The sequence below is a fragment of the Crocuta crocuta genome, unplaced genomic scaffold (assembly GCF_008692635.1).
Source record: "Crocuta crocuta isolate KB4526 unplaced genomic scaffold, BGI_CrCroc_1.0 scaffold102, whole genome shotgun sequence".
In the NCBI taxonomy this organism is placed as follows: domain Eukaryota; kingdom Metazoa; phylum Chordata; class Mammalia; order Carnivora; family Hyaenidae; genus Crocuta; species Crocuta crocuta.
Genome location: NW_027530019.1, coordinates 10,560,181 through 10,583,489, shown reverse-complemented (window position 1 = coordinate 10,583,489; position 23,309 = coordinate 10,560,181). Strand labels below are relative to the sequence as shown.

Sequence of the window (23,309 nt, the reverse complement as noted above, 5' to 3'; positions counted from 1 at the left end):
ATAGTCTGCGTGCAGACATTTTATAAGCTCAAAGATATCAACTATACATAGATAGGAGTCCTGAGTAGATTCTGCATATTATGAAGCTAATCTCATTTTTGGTCTCACCTTTAGCCTACACCACACCACAGCAGGGGTACACATGTTGGGAGTGAATACTGTTGAAAGAGGCAGAGAAAAGAAAAGTAGTTTTGCCCTCACCTTATATTTTTGAGGCTGAAGGTAAGAAAAAAAATCTCTTATTTGCTACTCTGAGATTTCATTTTCCTACTTACTGGTAAGCAGTTCTTCAGGTGGAGTTACTCCAAGTAAATAGTGGAAAAATAATGCAGCACAGCGAAGGTAAGGGGTGATGCCATTCTTCAACGAGACCCACAAATACCAGCCAGGAACACCACACCCAATGCAGCTAAGAGGCAGTAATTCCAGAAGAGAAAAGAATACTGATCATACTAAAACCCTAGACTTTAAACACATCCTTGTTTAAAAACATACCTAAGTATTTAAATATTTTTTAATCCATTTAATTTTTAAACATTTTAAACAAAATATTTAACTGGCAATAGTGTCTATCTTTAAATCTTCTAAAAGTTTCCTAAGTAAAACCACAAATCTTGTACCTTTTACCATACAGATTTTATTTAATACATAATATTTATATTAATAATTATTAACAGTATATAATTATTATTAATATTAATGATCATTAATTAATTTCAAATGAACAGCAGGCAAAAGTTTGTTAGAGTATAGGAAAGTAAGAATAGTATGAAAGCTCTCTTTACAGAAGGGGGCATTCAAAAGTGAATGCTCCTACTATGTAAATTTTTAAAGCAAATAACTATTTTCTTCTTTTTTCTAACCCTTATGATGAAATGTGAATCAGATATATTTATCAATAACTAACCAAAGCAGTTAAGTTCACTAAAAAAATTAATACTTTCTTGATTTCTGTATTAAAATTGGTGATTCGTAGAGCAGCGAAAGTATTCTATACGATACTTCCAATGCTACCACACACAGAGCGAACCATAATGTGAACTATGGACGTTAGTTAACAACAATGTATTGATACTATTTTATCATCTTTAACAAACCCATCACACTAAGGCAGGATGTTAATCACAGGAGAAATAGGTAAGGGGAGGGAGTGAACCAGAACGCTATGTACTTTGTTTAAATTTTCTGTAAACCTAAAACAGTTCTAAAAAATAAAGTCTAGAAACATACACACATACACACACACTCTCTCTCTCTCTACTCTTCTCACTACCTAAACTAAAAAACAAAACAAAACAAAAACCAAACTAAAAATTGATGAAAAAAATGAAATCAAAGAGGGGAGAGTTTGGCAGCAGATAAAGCTCAGTGGGGTACTATTATACTTTTGGTTTTAGCCTCTGTAATGCCAATATATTTCACAATTATATAAAAGCCATAAAAACAATCTCTAGTTAGTTAAGTGTATCAACTGTATAGATTGCTTTAAAAGGGTGACTACCTTCTATTTTGTATATTACTTAAATTCTAAAAAAAATTTTTTTAATGCTTATTTATTTTTGAAGGAAAGAGAGACAGAGCGTGAGCAGGGGAGGGGCAGAGAGAGAGGGAGACACGGAATCTGAAGCAGGCTCCAGGTTCTGAGCTGTCAGCACAGAGTCTGACACAGGGCTTGAACTCACAAACTGGGAGATCATGACCTGAAGGCGAAGTTGGTCGCATAATCAACGGAGCCATCCAGGCTCCCCTATTATTTAAATTCTAAATGCTCCCATTTGTTAAAATTCTATTATCTTTGGCCTATGTTCCCAGAACAGTTTTATAAAAGTAAAGATATATCAAACTGTTCTTTATAATAAGAGTAAAGAACAGTTTATAAGAGTAAAGACGTAACAAAACTTGTTTCAGTCTCAGAAACAAATGGGTACCTGTTATTCCAAAAGCTCTTAACTGATTTTTAAAAACTAGAATTAAAATGGTTCAAAAGTTATTGTGTGAAACAACTGAACAAAGAGGTGGAACTATTAAAACAATACTGAAATAGGTTGAACTAATGAACTGCTACTCACCCACTTGTATATTGAGAAACTTCTGCCAAGAAAGAAGATGCAGAACGAGCCTCTTCACTCTCTTCTTGAACCTGAGCAAGAGGGCGGTCTGAAAAAGAGATTCTGAAAGATTAATCTATTAGTTTGCTCTTCAATTTATAAATTACACCTCAATATCACGGTTCCAGGATAATAAACAATGTAAACTCAACTGAGGTTCTTTTCCTTTTTCTCAACCTAAACAGTTGATTCTAAATATTAAAACCATTAGGTAAGGGGTGCCTGGGTGGCTCAGTTGGTTAAGCATCTGTCTTCAGCTCAGGTCATGATCTCATGGTTTGTGGGTTTGAGCTTCATGTCGGGCTCTGTGCTGACAGCTCAGAGCCTGGAGCCTGCTTTGGATTCTGTGTCTCCCTCTCTCTCTGCCCCTCCCCTACTCATGTATTCGCCATCTCTCTCTCTCTCTCAAAAAAAAAAAAATTAAAAAATTAAAAGAATAACGATATCATAATTCCATGATGTTGAGTTATTCATCATGGAATTATGATTCCATTACTAAGTGAACATTTGTTCAAAATATATTTAATGAATACTTACTTGGTATAACAAATGTTGCTAGATACTTTAATCCTGTGAGAAAAGATTTTAAAATTTGAGTGTTCCTATTCAAGAAACTTGAGATGGGGAAGGAGGAGTTGGGAGGGAGGAGAGCTGAGGAAAGTAGGACAACATGGAGCTATAAACCAAGATACTATGTGACCAGTGCTGTGAGATGGAGTTATCACTCTAGCTGGAGGAATCAAGAATGGTTTTCTAAACAGGCTTATCAGAAGACTGAAAGTATTCAGGTAGAGTCAAACATTGGAGAGACTAATCCCCAAGACTGAGATTAGGAAATCTGAAAAAGTGTATAGCAGGTCCAAACGGTCTTCCTGTATACCTGGAAAGCAGCTGCAAGTTAGTTAGAGAATCAGGTGGTTTAACTAATTATCCCTTTCACAGCTCTTCTAATTTGCTGTTTAAACAACATACATAAAGAAACAAATAAACGATCATTCAACAAGAGAAATAACAGAATTTAGAAATATGTGATATGACTAATCACATGCATAATTAGTTTTGCCAATAAACCATGGGCAAATGTTACTTATTTTACAGTTAACAACTGATATGAGCTTTACCTGTATCTATGGTCAGAAGGATCTGAAGCATGTGTGCCATGGTGATCAAATGGAAGAGATAAAGGTGGTTATACGAGGAACTAATTGTTGAAGGCTGCAGATCTACAGTGTCATTCCAATACAAGGATGGGAATGCTAACACAGCACCAACCTATAAGAAAAAACAGAGATCAACAGGAGTAACAATAAAGACCAGTATGAGCTAATCTCGTAACTGAAAGTATAGAGCATGTTTGTGTGTTTTTTTTTTTTTCTTAAATAGTTTATTGTCAAGTTGGTTTACATAAAACACCCAGGGCTCATCCCAATAAGTGCCCTCCCCCATGCCCATCACCCCCCTTTTCCTCTCCCCCACCACCATCAGCCCTCAGTTTGTTCTCAGCATTCAAGAGTCTCTCATGGTTTGTCTCCCTCCCTCTCCCCAACTATTTTTCCCCTTCTTCTCCCGCATCGTCCTCTGTTAGCTTCCTCCTAATCCACCTACATGTGCAAACATATGGTATTTGTCCTTCTCTGCTTCACTTATTTCGCTCAGCATAACACCCTCTAGTTCCATCCATGTTGCTATAAATGGCCAGATTTCATTCTTTCTCATTGCCATGTAGTATTCCATTATATAAACATACCACACCTTCTTGATCCATTCATCGGTTGATGGACACTTAGGCTCTTTCCATACTTTGGCTATTGTTGAGAGTGCTGCTATGAACATGGGGGTACATGTGTCCCTATGCATCAGCATTCCTGTATCCCTTGGGTAAATTCCCAGCAGTGTTACTGCTGGGTCATAGGGGAGTTCTATTGTTAATTTTTTGAGGAACCTCCATACTGTTTGTTGTTGTTGTTTTTTAAACATTTTATTTTTCAGTAATCTCTACACCCAATGTGGGGCTTTAACTCACAACCCTGAGGTCAAGAGTTGCATGCTCTACTGACTGAGCCAGCCAGGCATCCCTGTGTGGGTTTCTTTTTATAACCAACCACAACATTTTCCCTAATTATTCAATAGAGTATCTTAGAATATAGTGTACCATAAATGGAGAACAAAAGTCATCACCTAACGGGTTATCCCTTTGCTGAAACTTCTTGTTCTAGGTAGCAGCCTCAATCCTGTGGTTAAGAAGATTGAACATTACAATAACATAAGGAGCTCTTTAAAGAACACTGATACACAGGCTAGTCCAATTAAATTAGAATCTCAGGGCCTAGAGCCTATTTACCAGCATTCCTTCCAAAGTTTCTCCAAAAGATTCCAAAATACAGGAGTGATAACCAATGGGGAGAGTCCTAAACAATGAGGGTTGGAGGATACTGACTAATCCTGTATTCACAAACTCCAAACTCCCAACCTCACCAATGGTCTCTCTAGAGAACTTATTTTGAAAAATTTATCTTGCAGGGCTGGAAAAGCTCTGCAAGAAACTCACAAAACAGTTGCCACCTATCCATTGTTTGAAGGAAGCCTAGATGTGTCAATGGCCAGGCACCCATCACCAATGATTAATGATTTAAAGACAGCTCATACTGTCATTTACTGCTTATAATGTAAACAAGTTAAGAAAAGGGGGGAGGAAGAAAGCATAATATATATTTTAAAAAGTCTGCTTGGACAGACACCAACTCAATGTAATCAACTAGGACAAGAACTGTTACAAAAGAAAGAGTAAATGTATTTCACTTTTAAAGTGATTTTGAGGGATGCCTGGGTGGCTCAGTCGGTTAAGCATCTGACTTGGGCTCAGGTCATGATCTTGGGATCAGGTCATGATTGAGTTCAAGTCCTGCATCGTGCTCTGCGCTGACAGCTCAGAGCCTGGAGCCTGCTTTGGATTATGTGTGTGTCTCTCTCTGTCCCTCCCCTGTTCTCTCTCTTGTTCTCTCTCTCAAAAATAAACATTAAAATAATTTTGACAGTCTCATTCAAATATCTATTTTAAACAGAATGGACAAGAGACTAAATTTCATAATCTGAACACCAAAATTTATAATCTTGAACAAAGAACATGAACTTGAATGAGGAAAATACATGAAATTATAAACTTGAGAGACTTTAAGAACACTCACCAAAACATGAAATAGATCTATAGATAGAAGGCAAGGTGTATCTTCTGATTTTAGGTTAGGAAGAACAACTATAAAAAAAAAAAACCAAACAACAGTGCAATTCATTCAGTAAGAGAGCAATGTAGTTAAATATAATGCAAAACACCTAAAACAAAAATATAGTAGGGACATAAAATACAGAAACTGGTAAAATAGCATATTATACCTTTAGGGTATGGGGACCATAATTAAAGATAAAAGATAAACTATACTCAGAAAGCCTTGGATATAATTTATGTGTTAAAAGAAAAGATCCAGAAGGAAAAGGTAAAGAGCATAAATGAAATAGAGATTGTTCAATAAATATTTGCTCAATGAATAAGAAAAATCGCTTTTATAAAATGTTCCTTAATACTTTTTTCCTAACTATACATTTCTAAATGTTTTGTGATACATTAAATATGTGAACAATTTGGAGAGGAGCAAAGAGAGCATGCAAAGCAGTATAAGTGAAACAAGGATGAAGAATGTCCCCTTGAACCAGCAAAATTAAACCTATTTTTAAATGATCTTTCCATGGCATTGCCCCTTTTCTAACCAGATTAGGACAAAAATATGTTAGCGGTTGTAGATACTGATTCAATAAAGTCTCTAGGTAGGTACAAGGGGCATAACTTGAAAACATTTGGAAAATACCTGAGTTTTAAACTAAGACTACAGTTATTGTATGGACATCTATGTCTTTGTTTTTTCTTTTGTAAAGCTGCTATAGTAGTGTTCAAAATTAGTGCAGTGTGTTGCTCCCAAAAGAAATACACTGCCAGAAATGCAATGGAAAAGGACATATAATAATATAATCATACTCAGAGAAGACTCTACCTGATAGGAGACGAATCAGATGTTTCTGTATCAGGACCTGAGGACAGGTAATCTTCTGTGCGATGGCAAACTGCATTAATGCTTTGAGACCATTATGCTAGATTGTAAGAGAGAGGAAGAGAAAAAGATAAGGGAAGATGAAAGACCTAAGTCATTCACTGTAAAAATCAATCCCAGACTGGAAGAATTAATTGTAGACCTATTATATAATTAACATTCTTGCAAATAAGGTATAATATTTATACTATTTTTGATACTTTCAGAAAGTTTTATGAACTCATCAAATTTTAATAGATTTTCCCATGACCAAGAGACATTAAAGCTATAATTATTTCAATTCTCATTTAGGTACTCATTTTCCCCAGAGTGAATTTCTTAAATGTCTGGATTAATGTACTCTGAGGCCTGGGCAAAAAAATTTATAAAAATTCTTAAATGATGGTCAGAAAATCCCCACTGAATTCAAGGAATAGATATGCTTTTCAAACAGACGGCCGGCAAGGGTAGGGAAGCACATTGTACATTAAAAATCCCCTGTGCCAGCTGTCAGGAAAGCAAGAGGGAAATGGCTAGGAGTGGGGATGTTTTAGGGAATCCTTGGTCGCCCACTCTGTTTTCATAGGGTTATTTCTTGAGCGTAGGCCTGGAGATAGGGGTACAGTCCTGTAGTGTCAAGATCTGCCCATTAGGAGGCATGCTTAGTTTTACTCTTGAATTCACTATGACGATCTATTTAGAGTTAAGCCAGCATTAATACTTAATGTTACATGACAGCATAAAATTAGTGAGGAAGGAAAATGTAGGAGACACTGAGTTTCTGATTTGGCAAAAAGTAGAGAAAGAAAGAAAAAAAGGGACTAAGTATCATCTGAAATCTTTCTACGAATTACATTTAACCACCAAGATTGAGTAAGCTCTCTAAAGTGCACACTGCTGGCCATTCAGTCTCCTGTGAGACTGAAGTAGCTTTGCAAAAAAAAAAAAAATAAGTAAATTTTTACAGAAAAAGGAATGAATTAAAAAAACGATTTTAACAACTAGTAAATTAACTGTAGACTGTACCAAAAAAGCCTACCATGAGTTACACATACCCTGCCAGAATATACATACCTGTCTATTTTGAAGTGCTCCAAACAGAGGTTTTCCTTCATCTCCCAAGAGGTTTTCTCAAAGAGTAAGAAAACAAAAATAATAAATCCTGAATACTACTATAATTGTAAACTTGGTTTCTATCGGATGTTCTTTAATTATATTTTGGACCAGATGATTTGTACTTTTCCCCTTCAAAGTTTCATATTTAAGTCTATACCAAAATTTCCAAATTTTTGAGTGAGAAGATATTATAGAAGCAAATTGTTACTATAAATAATAAAGTCCCAGCAGCTCTCTACAGAGAATACCTGGGAAAAACAAAGCATCCTGGTTTATTTTTCATCATCTTAACATCTCTTCTACACAAAATATTTTTCAACAAGTAATTTTAAGTATAGTCATAACTATTTTGTTTTAAAATACATAAGGCAGATACAGGTAACTATTGCTCTTATACATACTATTAAAAATTACATTACAGGAAAATAAGAAACTGAAAATTAAAAAAACCCCATGGATTCAGATACCTTTTGCCTTGTTGGCAAGGGCATTTGTTGCTAAATTACTCTAATTTTCATTGCTATTTGGCAGCAGATACACCTATGAGTAAGGAAGGTTTACTTCCTGTTTTCTTTTTCCATCTTTGAATGGACAGCAATAAAAGACCCTGTATATTGATTCCTCAACTGTAGTTCCTAACTGTGCCAACATGTCCTGGTGTATGTCATGCCACACTCATAAGGAAGTGTAGAGAAGTAAGTCAGGTGCTTATGCACTAGGAATAAAGTATAGCACTATGTCCGTGGAATGGAAAAAGCACTGAAGTGAAAACGGCATACTACTATATTAACATAATAAAACTCAATTACTAGGTTACAGAACCACATAGGAAGATTCAGTCCTCCAGTGAACTTCTCATCACTTTTGTGACAAAAACTGTGACCTTTTTTAATGTTAAATATAATTAAATATAAACTCCCAATTTCTAATGTTTGTCTTGCGAAAGATAATAAAGTGTAAAATATGTTCACTGAAAGTGTCACGAGACTTTAGTAGCAGATCATGACTCCAAAGAATGCTTACATTTCTTATTGATTTGTTCAGATTCTATTCTATTCTATTCTATTTAAATCTCTTGATTAAATCGCTTGATTCTTCTTCCTTTGCTTTTTTCCCCTTGATATTCATAGGTTATGAATCTGCTAACTTTTGAATATGGCTTCCTTTATGCTATACCTTTCAAACATTTTGAGCATATGTTGCATATGGCCAATATTGTAGTTAAAAAGGGATCAATACAAAAATTCTCAGACTAACTGGCATCAGGCCACACTAATCTACTGAGATACCAATGGTCCTAAAACAATTCAAACTATTTTAAGATATCAAGGAAAAGGAAACATTTTTGTCAGTCAATGTCAATTCTTTTTCTATGAATCCTCCAAAGCAGTCTCTCATAGGCTTTACCAATTGCCTGGATAGTGAAAGCACATGTGCTCCAGGTCATCATGGGGACTCGAGGATCCGTTTCATCAGGAGGTACTTTTAGTCCAATTCTATAAATTGTTGTAGCAAAGAGAATGACCATTTCCTTGATGCTATTAGAATATTTTATCCTAAAAATAAAACAAGAAAAAAGTGATTTAATAAAAGGGGTTACCAACAGAGTAAGGTACAGCAAAAAGTTAACAATTTAGGTACTGAAACAATAATTTAGCTCCTTTTGACAAAGTAAAATGCTCTTTGTCAAATTAGAGATTAGAGCCTCTGAAGAAAAAAATGGGCTGTATTGCTTATAGGCAGAAACATCTCTCTTATAAATGCTAATGACTCATAACTTTACTTCCTACAAAAGATGTAGTAATGGATCACAGCAGAAAGGATCCAGGTCCAAATTAAGGACAGACTGGAGAGAAGGAATAAAATTCAGAACAAACAGATCTGACCTAACAAGTTTTAATGTCTGAAAAAGGGACTAAACGGGACTTCGGTGTTAACAGGGTGTGATGTGAGACAGAGAGAATGAATACATGATGTACTCGGGAGTGATATTTTCTGATTTCCTGAACTTCCTTTTGTAACAAAAATTTTCTTTTTTTTTTTAAAGTTTATTTATTTAGAGAGAGAGTGCGCTCGCATGTGAGTGTGAGCGAGGGAGGGGCAGAGAGAGAAGGAGAGAGAGAATCCCAAGTGGGCTCTGCACCGTTAATAAGATCTCATGAATCATGAGTTCATGACCTGAGCCAAAATCAAGAGCCATATGCTAATGAACTGAGCCACTCAGGCACCCCTCTAACCTATATTTTCAGTAGCAATGGGATTCAAAATATAAACAAGGATCACAACTAAAAAAGTGTACATCAGATAGTATTTATTAAATAATAATAATACCTGATTTGGATATATTATATTTTTCAAAGTGTTTTCACATAAGTATTTTTCCAATAACCTTATGATGTAAGATAAGAAGCTATGTTTCAATTTTACAAACAAGAAAAATGAATGAGGGGAGGAGTGACCTGAGACTTTATAGAAGTCAGAGTTAGATATGACTTTAATTGAAGTCTTAAATTCTGCTCTTATTGTAGGTTGAGCTATATAGAAATGGCATTTTTGCTGGTCAAAAATGGTTAATTACAGGCAAGATTCACCTTAATACACATAACTCTAATACCTCAAACCACTTAATTTTATTGTAAAATAAAACTCGAGGGAGAAACAAGAGAAAAATGGGATAAAGAAACAATTTTGCAAATAAGGCAGGAAACAAAGCAGGAAGGAAGGACTGTTCTTCACTCTTATTTTTACAGTCATTTACAAACTACTCTTAACTTATTTAGATACTTACGAAGGCTGAATCCCAAAATTCAGGATAGAATGGAACTCAAAAGTGGAATCACCCATTCCCTGATCAACTAAGACTGGAATTGTTGGGTTTTCTCCTTAAAAAGGAAAAGGAGAAAGAATGAAAAATCATGAGAGTTTAGTGTGACACACACTTTTCTAGCTTTTTAAAATTATATGTGACCATTTTAGAAAACTTAGAAAATGTTAATAAGCAATAAACAATCGTTCAAAACTTCTCTACTCAAATAACATTTGGGTGATTCTCTCTGTTCTCCATATAAATGTTACACATACAGACTGTTTTAAAAAGACATTTATAATACTGTTCTGTATCTTGTTTTTTCACCAACAGATCATAAACGTCTTTCCACATGAGCAACTCTCCCTCTATTTCCATTTTTAATGAATGCATAGTATTCTATTAGTAAGGCAGCATACATTAGTGAGTAAGAGCCAACGATCTGGAGCCAAGCTGCCTGGGTTGGCATCCTAACTCTGTCCCTATTACTAAGACCTTGAGTGAATACTCTTTGTGGCTCCATGTCCTTATCAAATTAGAATCGTTGTTCCCATATGTGGAACGAGCTGTCTTTTCCTGCTTGCTCTTGAGACATTTTTCCTTCATCTTTGGTTCTCAGCAGTTTGGGTATGATCTGAGTGTGATTTTCTTTTAGTTTATCTTTGAGTTTCACTGAACTTAAATCTGTAAATTTATGTATTTCACTAAATTGGGGAGGTTTTCAGTCATCATTTCTTCAGATTTTTTTTTTTTTGTATCATCCTTTTTCTTTTCAGGACTTGTATGATATAAATATTGGATTTAAAAACTTGGGCCTATGTGTCTCTAAAGCTATTTTTCTTTTTTCTTCATCACTTTTCTGTCTATTCTTCAGACTGGGTAATTTCCACTGATCAGATTTCAAGTTCACTAACTCTTATCCTTCCCATCTCCATTTCACTATTGAGCCCATCCAGTTAACTTTTATTTCATATAGTGTTTTTTCAATTCTATTATTTCCATTTGGTTCTTTTTTTTAATAGTTTCTATGTTTTTCTGCTGAGAACTCACATTTTTTCCATTCATTTCCAAAGTGTTCACCTTTACCTTATGTTTAATGAGTATTGGGTGCTTTGAAATTTTGTCTAAAAAGTACAATGTTAAAACATCTCACAACTGTTTTTTTCCTTGAGATTGGTCAGATTCTCCTGGTTCTTTGTATGTTGGGTAATTTTGTATTGTACCTTGGATATTTTGAATATTACACTGTGAAGTTTTGGGTCTTCTTAAAATTCCCGGAAAAATGTACCTTTCTTTTTGTTCCAGTAGGCAATCAACCCAATTAGTTTCAACAATTTCTGTCCCACTGTCTGTGTGTGGTGGTTCCAATGTCTTAGAGCCTTTGCTACACTGTTTGGGTCTGACTGTACATGCACTACTCAGGGGTTAGTCTGGGACTTAAGTGATGGTTTAATGCAGCTTCATTCTCAAACCTGTTGCTGTTTCTCTGGGTCTGGTCTGCACATGTGCAGCCTGGAGGCAAGCCCAGGATCTGTGCTGTTCTCAAAAATAGAAGATTCCCCTTCTCTAGCTCTCTTCTCTCTGGCATTTCCCCCATATTGTCTAGCTCTAAGGGACACTGTTCCCCAGCTGCTCTGGCCATAATGACATGTTTCTCTCAGTTTTAGTCCCTTCTGTTGTTAAGCAGATTCAGGTGACTAGGGCTACCCTTGGGATGAAGCTGTGAGACAAAGACAGAAAAAAAATGAGGATTCACCCTGCATTCTATGGAACACACAGGTCCCTTTTTTCCAGTTCCTTCAGCCAGAGAGACTGGTTTTCTCTTGGGATTTTACATATCTATGTGGCCACCATGGCACTGCAGTTCCGTGACTGGGACTGGCCTCAGAAGAGGGTCAGAATAGGGAAAAACAAAAGCCAAACAAAACCCAACACAACAAGAATTCCCTTTACACTTTCCAGTTCTGAAGAACTTCTTTTCCTGGTCCTCTGGCCAGAATGAGGGCATCTCTCTTGAACTTTTTGCTATTCATGTCCATTGCAAAGCTCTGTGACTCAGGCTATGCTGAGTTCAAAGCTGGGTAATAAAGGAGGAAAAAACCCAAGGAAATTTACTGCCTCTACAAATCATTCTTCAAATTTTGACTTCCCTTCTTAATCAGCCTGCCATTGTTTACTTCTCAGAGTCTTTAGACTTTTTTAGTCTTATCCCTCAATTGTAAGGAATATATAAATGAGGTAACAGTTTTAAAATGTTGTTTTTGTTATTATTAATTTTAATGACAATATATTAAAATTAGTAATAGTAATGGCTAATGCTCATACAGTATTTACTATGTACCACGCACTGTTCTACTTTACACAGGATACCTCAATCCTTAAGTCAGTGAGATAGGTACTATTATTATTCTTACCCTGTAAGTAAGAAAGTTGAGGCACAGAGAGGTTAAATAACTTGTCCAAGATCACAGAGACAGTAGGCAATAGATCTAAGATTTAGCTCCAAGCAGTGTGACTCCAGATTTATCATTGTCTATATTGTTTGCCAGGATGAAAATTAAGTGATTTAAGCCAAACTTAATTTTGGCTTTAAAAACCTTTAGTTCCTGAGAGTCAACAAGTCTGTAACTGCAAACCATATTTTAGAGCAATAAGTACTTCAGAAAAACATTAAAGACTCTGACACTTAAATCTCACACAGCAAAATATAAAATAATTTTGAGCAAACCTTTAGCATGTTTCATATTATAACCTGATATTCTAGCCAGGACAGTCTGTATCCATTGTGCCAGGGTCAAAAGTTGATCAAAAGTCTCTTCATTCTCACTGAAAAATGATATTTAAAAATTATTAAGCCATTGGCACAACTGAAAAGCTGAACTCGTAGCGTCTTTCTATGGACAACTGGTTGTATGAAAAAATCAAATTCCTTCAGATTAGCTTCCTAGGTCATAGAAGCACATATGTCTAAAAATGTAGTTTTAGCATCATTTACAACAGCCGCAATATGGAAGTGACCTAAGTCCCCATTGATAGATGAATGGATAAAGAAGATGTACACGCACACACACAATGGGATATTACTCAGCCATAACAAAAAGGGTGGGATCTTGCTGTTTGTGACAACATGGATGGGACCAGAGGGTATTATGCTAAGTGAAATAAGTCAGACAGAGAAAGACAAATACCGTGTGATTTCACTTGTATGTGGAATCTAAAAAACAAAACAAATGAAGACCCATAAATACAAAGAACAAATTGATGGCTGCCAGAAAGGGGAGTAGGTGAGGGAATGGGCACAAAAGGGTGAAAGAGAGAGGGAGATACAGGTTTTTAGTTATAGAATTAATAAGTCATGGGGGTGAAGGTACAGCATAGGGAATATAGTCAATAGTATTGCAACTGTGCTGTGTGTGACTGATGGGAGCTACACCTATGGTGAGTACAGCATAATACAGACTTGTTGAATACTGTACACTTGAACTAAGGTAACACTGTGTGTCAACTACATTTCAATAAAATAAATACATAAATACAAGTAAAAATGTAGTTTGGGGGAGAGAAGAATTTTAAAAGTACAAGGAGTAAGATAACATTCATAGGCCTATCATCTAGAAATAACAAATACCAATAAATGGAATCACCATTCTAGTGACTCAAATCAAAAACTAGGTGTCGTCACTGATTTCTCAGATTCTCTCACAACCCACATTTGAATCCAGCAACTAGTCTTGCTGATTTTACCGTTTAAATATATTCCAAGTTGATCACTTTTTTCTACTTCCATTAATACTACCCTAACCCAAGTTACTTTATTCTTCACTGGAACTATTTCAATACATCCTGTTTCTACATTAGTGCTTCATTATTACCTATATTCATTGTAGAACAGCCAAGGGGATCTTTTAAAGTATAAATCTGATCATAACTGCCCTGTTCAAAGTACTCCAATGGTTTCCCACCACACATAAAATACTTTGTGTTTTTAAACTAAAAATAAGATTCTAATTTCTAATCTTATAAGCCCTTTTATGATCTGGTTCCTTGCTTGTTCCATTCCACGCATGCTGGCTTTTGCTGTGCCTCAAACATGCTGATGATATTCCTACTTCAGGGTGTTTTCTCTTTTTATTTAAAAATTTTTTTTCTTTTTTTTACATTTATTTATTTTTGAGAGAGAGAGAGAGAAAGAGTGTGAGTGGGGGAGGGGCAGAGACAGAAGGAGACACAGAATCCAAAGCAGGCTCCGGGCTCTAAGCAAGCATTCAGCACAGAGCCGGACATGGAGTTTGAACCCTCCAAACGTGAGATCATGACCTGAGCCGAAATCAATGCTCAACCAACTGAGCCATCCAGGCACCCCCAGGGTGTTTGTTCTTGGTATTGCCTGTGCTTAGAATTTTCTTCTCCCAGAGAATAGCACTACTTCACTTCATTCAGGACTCTATTCAAATGTCATTATCCCAAAGGGGAGATTTCTGAGGACTGTGTCTACAGTCTCATGCACCTAGTTTGTTTCTAGCCCTGCTGCTTTAGTTTTGTCAAAATATTTCTCATCCCTCAACATTCTGCATTTGTGTTTATTGTTGGTCTCTTCCCTCAGTAACAGAAATTCCGTAAGGGCAGGGACTTGACCAAACTGTTATTAACAACCAAGGCAGACTAGAAACAACGTTATTAAAGAGGACTATAAAATGAGAATTTACCTATGGAAACGATGATGAGTGAAGTCAAAATATATAACGAACTGTGACAAAATTCATATATCTGGACATAAATCTGACCTAAGAATTTTTCCTGTTTTCAGAAATTAAAGTGTACTACGATTTGTTAGGACCATTATTCTTTAAAAATATCAGTTCATTAGTTTTGATAAACTTTTTTATACACTGTTAACTTTACTACCTTAGACTATACTCATGTTGATTTTCTAAAACCAAAAGAGGCAAATATATTCAACTACACAGGTAATGTCAAGTGTTTAATAAAAATGTTATGTATTTATGTGTCACCTCCTAAGTAATAAAGGTGTCACAGGGTTCAAAGTGACCCAGTTGTACGGATCAGTCTAACTTTATTATTTTTTTTTCTTTCATAGTTTATTGTCAAGTTGGTTTCCATATAACACCCAGTGCTCATCCCAACAAGTGCCCTCCTCCATGCCCATCACCCTCTTCCCCCCTCCCTTACCCCCATCAGCCCTCAGTTTGTGCTCAGTATTCAAGAGTCTCTTATGGTTTGCCTCCCTTCCTCTCCCCACCAACTTTTTTCCCCTTCTCCTCCCCCATGGTCCTCTGTTAAGTTTCTCCTGATCCACTTATAAGTGAAAACTTATGGTATCTGTCTTTCTCTGCCTGACTTATTTTGCTCAGCATAACACCCTCAAGTTCCATCCACGTTGCTACAAATGGCCAGATTTCATTCTTTCTCATTGCCATGTAGCATTCCATCGTACAGATAAACCACATCTTCTTGAGGATCAGTCTAACTTTAAAAAGGATTGCCTTGCAGCATCCTGTAATTTTTTTTTTTAATTTTTAAGTTTATTTATTTTGAGAGAGACAGAGGCAGTGCACAAGCAGGGGAGAGACAGTGAGAGAGAGGGAAAGAGAGAGAATCCACAGCAGGCTCCACAGTATCAGTGCAGAGCCTGATGTTGGGCTCAAATTCACGAAACTGTGAGATCATGACCTGAGCCAAAATCAAGAGTTGGAAGTTTAACAAACCCAGTTGCCCCTGCAGCATCCTATACTTAAAGACATCAAGGAAAGTGGGTGCTGAATATTCCTTTAGAGAACAATTTTCTTGTTTAAAAATCTTTAGTTGGGAAACCATCGTGTAAAAAAGGCTTAAAATATAAAGGCCAACAAAAAGTTGGAAAGTCACTTAATTTTACTATGATTTGTTTTATTTTTGTCTTCACGTGCATAGTTACATAAGGCTTTGGAGTCAAGTCTGGGTTCAAATTCTGAGTCTGTCTTGGGATAAGTAAAAACTACTCGTAGTCTCTAATTTCTTATCTTTTAAATGGGAGTAGCAGTATCTACCTTTGTTAGATTATTTTGAGTATTAAAAAAAATAATGTAGCAAGGGCTTGGTAGAGAGTCTAGAACACATCAGTTATGGAAAAAATAAAAAGATAAACGATTCGGAGGCCACCTTCTTTCTAAAAGATGACATTCTATGTCCCAAGTGGCTGAGTAGAAGACAATTTCCAAATCAGGTTTTCTCTTTTTTCAAAATTTATTTATNCTCTGACCCTCCCCTGCTCACGCTGTCTCTCTCTCTCTCCTAGAAATAAGTAAACATTAAAAAAAATTTTTTTAATAAAATAAATAATAAATAAAATTTATTTATTTTGAGAAAGAGAATGAGCATGAGTGGGGGAAGGAGAGAGAGAATCCTAAGCAGGTTCTGTGCTGCCAGTGCCTAACAAGACATGGGGCTTGATCTCGTGAACTGGGAGATCATGACCTGAGCCAAAATCGGGAGTCAGACGTTCAACCTACTGAGCCACAGGTGCCCCCAATTAGGTTTTCTAATGACAAAGAATAGTAGAGCTAGAACAACTATTTATTGACCCTGACTGCCAAGCCTATCACCTTTGAACACCTTTGTTGTGGAAACATGCTATAAGTGTTTTTATCAACGAAATCATTTTCTTTAGTAAAACTTAGTTCGATCACTACAAATTCACTGAGTTTTAAGAAAATGAACAACCATGAAGAATACTGTTATTGTGCACAACAGTGACAACACAGAAATATACAATTACATGCTATAGCTATCATAAAGAACGAATAGATTCGTTGTTAAGTTACACTCACAGATGGTCAGAATAGAAAAGTTTAAAAACTTAGTTTAGGGGTGCCTGGGTGGCTCCGTCAGTTGAGCGTCCAACTTCAGCTCAGGTCACAATCTCACGGTTTGTGGGTTCAAGCCCTGCATTGGGCTCTGTGCTAATGGCTAGCTCAGAGCCTGGAGCCTGCTTCACATTCTGTGTCTCTTTCTCTCTCTGACCCTCCCCTGCTCATGCTGTCTCTCTCTCAGAAATAAATAAAATATATTAAAAAACTTAAAAAAACCACTTAGTCTAAAAACGTAGAAACTATCCAAAGATATATGATTAATCTATTGTTTTCCTTTACTTTTATAGTTAACATTTTGTCCACATCTCTACAACTATGGCGATTGGATCTTCAGGGATAAATACAGAATTAGAAATAATAATACAAAGACATTTAGAGAAACCAAATTCCAAATATTAACTCTAATGGCATAAAAGGACTATTGGAAAAGATAAATCTCACATCCTTTCCCTTTTGTGAATGCTAAGGTAGAGATTCATGTTCTACTTTTCATGGCTGTTAGAAGATACACACACAACATACAGATTTGAGTTAATGAACATTCTAGTTATTTAGAGACCAAGAATCAGAGCTTTTCATCATGTTTTAAAGACAGAATACAAGTTATAGAAAGAAAAAGTATTAATTACTTCAAACAGAAAAAAAAAACTAGCAATCTAATCAAAATCAAAAAGTATTAATTACTTCAAACAGAAAAAAAAAACTAGCAATCTAATCAAAATCAAAAAGTATGAATTACTTCAAACAGAAAAAAAAAACTAGCAATCTAATCAAAATCAAAAAGTATTAATTACTTCAAACAGAAAAAAAAACTAGCAATCTAATCTAGGCACAAATGAAAGGATTAAAGACAGCTTCTTAAAATATAACCAAAACATGAATTAAAATATACCTGTTTATCCTTTGAGGTTGCAAAGGAATAATGGGGATTACAGTATTGCACAGAGACTTGCAAAGAGGGCAAAGATATTCCCCACTCTCTAAGTCAAAAAGGTCAACATGTATACGCTGCTGAGAGCTCAGTTGTACAGCTTCAAAATACCTGCAAAATTGCAAGACACGGGTCCATTCAGAACAATATGTGTAACTTCACTCTAATCCAAGTGACAAAAATCAAAAATTTGGAATTTTTGCTTCAATAAATGTCTTCACAATCTACATGCCCAAACACCCAAGTTACAATTATAGAAGAAATAGGATGCCCATTCTTTTGGATTCACACTAGAAAACACATTAGGGCAGAAACAAACATAAAGTAATTTTACTGAATCATAACTTGGCTCCTAACTCAACAGCACGGAGATATAATGCAGACACCACTTCCCTCAGTTTCCAATGGTCAACTGATGTAGTAAAGGCTATTCAGGAAAATGAGGCAGTTTAATCCAATGCCAAAAGGGTGAATCCTATACAAAAGACTTCCCAAGAATTATATTTCTAAATTTTTCTCTTCCAGATGTCGAACTAGAATTTCTTGTCTTATTCTATCTCAAAGGTACTTTTCCCTCTACGCTACTAGGGAAATGACATTTTTTAAAGAAAGATTACAGCTTTCTTTTACACAAATACTGATCAGAAGCAATGGATTACATCCATTTCTGAAGGTGGTTAAGATAATGGGTATCATGCAAACAAAATTTGTTAATTAAAACTGCTTCAATTATTCAGATAAGAAGAAAGGAAAGAAGACACGAGAAAACACGCCTTTTTATGGCCTTTAGTGAACTTCAGTATTCCTAGTTTCTTTCAAGAACAGGTCAGAAAGACAACTTACTTCTGCCAGCACACTGCATGCATCACATGACCACAGCTTCCTGTGTAAGTTCCATATGCCAAATCTGGATCCATGAAGAGCGGGTCCAGGGTTTCTGGTACAGGAAGACAAAAATAGGAGCTATGTATTCATCTCCCCCACAGTTATAAAATGGAGAAAAAAAAAGATTATCAGGTCTAAAATTCTAATCATGAACTTTCTTAGGAATGTCCAAGTAAAGTGTCATAGTATCATGGTAACAGGACATATATTCTTAGTAATAATAAGTAAAAGGAAAAAAATATAAAGCTAGACTTCCAGGTAGGATTTAAAATTAGTGTGAATTAATGACAACTTCTATTTCTGTATTTTTATTCTGAACATTAGGTTTAAGCTGCCTTATCTTGGTGGTTAAAGTGATTTTTCTATGATTGAGGTACAATTTGCTCTTCTAATTTTAAGAGTAATTTGAATTACTTTCTAAGGGCTATTTAGGGCATTAAAGTCTGGATAAAAGCAAAGACAAAGTGGTTAAAAATCTGGTTTCATTACATATAACTTGTGGCCTTGGGTAAATTATTTAACTTCTCTGTCCCTCAGTTCCTTCATCTGTAAATGGAGTCAATATTGGTACCAAACTCATTGCGTTGTTGTGTGGATTAAGTGAGTAAATACAGATAAAGCACTTAATCAGTGCCTGGCAAACAGCAAGTATTCAGTTAATGTTAGCCTTTTTTATCATCATCATCATCATCATTATTATTATTATTCCAAGGGTATTTTATAAAGCAGTAATCCTGATGTGATGTAAAAAAACAAAAACAAAACAAAACAAAAACCAATACTTAATTAGTATTCCTGCCAAGAAAATATTTAACATGAACCTAATCTTGAGGCAACAATCAGAGATTCACAATGTAAGACTCTGTACAAAACAACTGGTCTACATTCTTCCAAGAAGTTATCATCATGAATAAAAAGGGCAAGTGACTATTCTAGATTAATATAGAATAAAAGAGACATAATAAAAGCAAGGCACTATATATGTCTAGACCCTAAATGAATAAAAAAAACAGTCTAGCTAAAAAAGCCTAGCTGAGGACAGTTTGGAAAATCCAAATATGATTTTATATTAGGTAATATTCTTGAATTATTATTCATTTTCTTAAATGTGATAATGGTATGATAGATATATAACAGATTATCCTTAGTTTTAGAAAATGCATGTGTGAACATTTAGGGATGAAATGTCTTATGACTGCATCCTACTTTCAAAAGGTTCAGCAAAGAGAAAAGGGGTAGAGAGATAGGTAGATAGAGACAGAGACTGAGCAATGTGGCCAAGTGTAACAAAAATTTAAATTAAAAAATAAAATAAAGGAGCCAACATGATATGTAAAGATCTAGAGTCCATTTTACTTATGGGTAAAATGTGATCTGACTAAATAAGGCTAAATACAGTCTCACTCTCAAACTTCTTCCAATATTTTTTTCTCATTACATAAGTATGAAAAGAGATGCTTGAAAGGATATTTATTAAACGATACATACCCCCTGAGAGTTCTATGGGCTTTCCCCTGTGCTGGGTTAAGGCGGTGGATTTCTGGACACAGGCCGATAATACCATGGCATTATTTTCTATTTTCACCTCTTGTTCTTCTTGGCAGAGGATGCATGTCAGCACCTCCTTTTCAGTAACAGTCGGACCCCGTTTAGGACCCAAAGCAATTCTAGAGTAGTCACTGACTGCTGGGGCACTACCAAGAGAAACGACCAGAAATGAGGACACATGTTTTGGTCACTTGTCTTTATATTTTGGTAGGTTTTAAGTATCTGTAGGGCAAGAACTTTAAGAAGAAAAATAGTAAAATAAAAATGATATTCAGCAATATTAGCTTAAAATCTTTCCCCTTAATTTTTCTGGCTCGTATCAGTTAATGTGCTTATTCGAAAATACATTTTGTATTGCTAAGTGCAAAAAAAGCAGATCACAAAGTAGAGTGTGTATTATAACTATACTTAATTTTCATACCAAGAAGCAGGGTTATCTGTTTTTTTCTGATTAGAAAAGTAATACATACTTAAGAAATTTTGGAAAATCTAGAAAAGCATAAAGAAGTAAATAAAAAGCATTATACACTTACAAACTAGAGATAACCATTTGTATATTCCCATCAGGTCCGCTTTCTATTTATACCATTCTTTTTTACATAATTAAGATCATATTACATATACAGATTTATATGCTGCTTTATTCACCTATATCTTAGTGGTTTTCCTGTGTCATTAACACTTCTTCAGAAACTTACTATATGTACCTGTAAGAGTTTTATCCTTTCCTCCTTCTTAGGCATTTAAGTTTCTATTCTATTTTGATAGGCTTTACAATAAAAACTTACATCTTAATGATTTAGCAATTTTTATATGCACTCAATGTGTATAATAATAATATAATAATAGCAAATATTTATAAACCACTGATTGTGATACGAGGCACTGTTTCAAATACTTTAACTCATTTAATCTTTCCAACAATCCTATGAGGTAGGTGCTAAGATTACTCTCCATTGTTAAGATGAAGAAACTGAGGCCTAGAGACAGTAAGAGACTTACCTAATGACTCATCACTACGTAGTAGCAGAGTCTGGATCTAACCCATGTGATTTGACCTCACAGGCCATGCTCTGAACTACTTTGCAATACTGCCTCTTTACTGTGCATGAAGCTCCCTGAAATGTCACAGATCATTCAACAAACTAGAAATAACTTAAATGTTCATCATCAATGTAAGTGAAATTACATCATACAGAATACTATGCAATTTTAAAAGGTGCAGTTTAAAAAGCTAGATGGGGTATCACCTCATAGGAGGCATTCAGCAATATGTGGGTTAAGGTTTACCTTTGGTATCATAAGGACTACAGGACTACTGGAATTTAGTGAATGATGAGCCAGAGATGCTGACTGTCTTGCAGTTTATGGAGCATGAAAAAGAATTGCTGCTCAAATGCCAAGACTGAGAAACACCTGAGCTCGTTTTGTATGTAAGAACACAGAGCATAGATTTCCAAGTGAAAATGACAAGTTGCAGAAGGACACATACATAATACCACTGATGCAAATAAGACAAAATACTGAATGATACTATGTAATTTCTATAGTTAACATATATTTGCATGTAATAGCATAGTAGAAATTCTGACAGGAGATATATAAAACTTAAAACCAGAATATCTTCTGAGAAAGGGCAGAAAGGAGTTCCAGATTTAGACAAGTGCTCAAACAACTTTAGCTTTATCTCTAATGTTTGATTTTTAAAAGGAAAATGTGACAGTATAACTGTGTAATTAAAATGTTGTTTTAGGGGGTGTCTCGGTGGCTCAGTCAATTAAGCATCTGACTTTGGTTCAGGTCAGGATCTCACAGTTTGTGAGTTTGAGCCCCATATTGGGCTCAGTGTGGAGCCTGCTTCAGATCCTATGTCCCCCTCTCTCTCCCTGCCCCTCCCCCACTTGTTCATTCTCTCTCTCTCAAACATTTTAAATTTTTAAAAAAATTTTTGTTTTAAAAAATGTAAGAGAATATAAATGTGATTTTGAGACACAAAAAAGTAAAACTCCAAAAGACTGATATATCTGTCCTCATCAGCACTGAAAATTTCTCTATGGCTAAACTTCATAATTAATGTTAGAAAATCAGGGCAAAACAGGGAAACATGCAACAATGTTTAGTATCTATAATTTTAAATGACTTCTAAACATCCATAAAACAAAACGCCCAGCAGAGATGAGCAAAGGATACTAACAGGTAATTCCTAGAAGACAAAACACAACAGACTAGTGAACAATCATTTGAAAAGATGCTCAACCTAGTACTAAACAGTAATAAGGAAATTCAGCCTGGCATAGATTGATAATGTTGACTACATCAAATATTTTCAAGTAGTGATAATAATAAGCACCGATGAAAATGAAGAAAATAGGAACTCTCAAATAATTCCTGGGGGCAGGAATTGGTAAAACTACTTTGGAGTTTTATTGTGATAGTATCTATTAAAATTTAAAATAATTATAAGCCAGTACTTTCACATATTAGTTTCCATCCTTGAGAAGTACTTATACAATTGTACAAGGGAGCAAATATAAAAAAATATTCTGACACACTGTTTATGTTAAGGGAAAATTAGAAAATAAGGGAAAATCAACTTAAATGCCCCAAATCTAATAAACAAAATACTGTATGTTCACACTAGGGACTACTAAGCAGCAGTCATAAAGAATCATGTGGAATCCAATAGATCTATATGGAATGACATTAAGAGATTTATAAGACACTGAGTAAAAAAACCAAGCTGCAGAACCAAAGGTATGGTAAAGTGAACTATTAAAAAACAAAAACCAATACTCATCTATGCATATATGTTAATAAAGGCATAGAAAGAGGCCTAGAACAATAGTTATTTATTAACAACAATAATCTATGCAAAAAGATCAGGAATGCAGAGGATGGTTTAAGAGATCTGTGTTATTTGAATTGTTTTCTTCAACTAGAATACAATAATTTATGTGTGCAATTAAT

General features: G+C 35.2%; 1 protein-coding gene across 1 annotated transcript in view; it reads right to left on the bottom strand.

The window, feature by feature from the left end:
- UBR1 (ubiquitin protein ligase E3 component n-recognin 1) overlaps positions 1 to 23,309 on the bottom strand; it is a 133,822-nt gene that overhangs the window by 20,670 nt on the left and 89,843 nt on the right. The window contains exons 30-41 of the mRNA XM_077764583.1: positions 20,283 to 20,488; positions 18,753 to 18,846; positions 17,871 to 18,020; positions 12,838 to 12,935; positions 10,092 to 10,185; positions 8,711 to 8,859; positions 7,262 to 7,317; positions 6,152 to 6,248; positions 5,294 to 5,361; positions 3,230 to 3,380; positions 2,070 to 2,157; positions 276 to 409 (exon numbers count right to left, since the gene is read on the bottom strand). Of these exons, the coding sequence (XP_077620709.1) occupies positions 276 to 409; positions 2,070 to 2,157; positions 3,230 to 3,380; positions 5,294 to 5,361; positions 6,152 to 6,248; positions 7,262 to 7,317; positions 8,711 to 8,859; positions 10,092 to 10,185; positions 12,838 to 12,935; positions 17,871 to 18,020; positions 18,753 to 18,846; positions 20,283 to 20,488 (1,385 nt within the window). The remainder of the gene's footprint in view (positions 1 to 275; positions 410 to 2,069; positions 2,158 to 3,229; positions 3,381 to 5,293; positions 5,362 to 6,151; positions 6,249 to 7,261; positions 7,318 to 8,710; positions 8,860 to 10,091; positions 10,186 to 12,837; positions 12,936 to 17,870; positions 18,021 to 18,752; positions 18,847 to 20,282; positions 20,489 to 23,309) is intronic.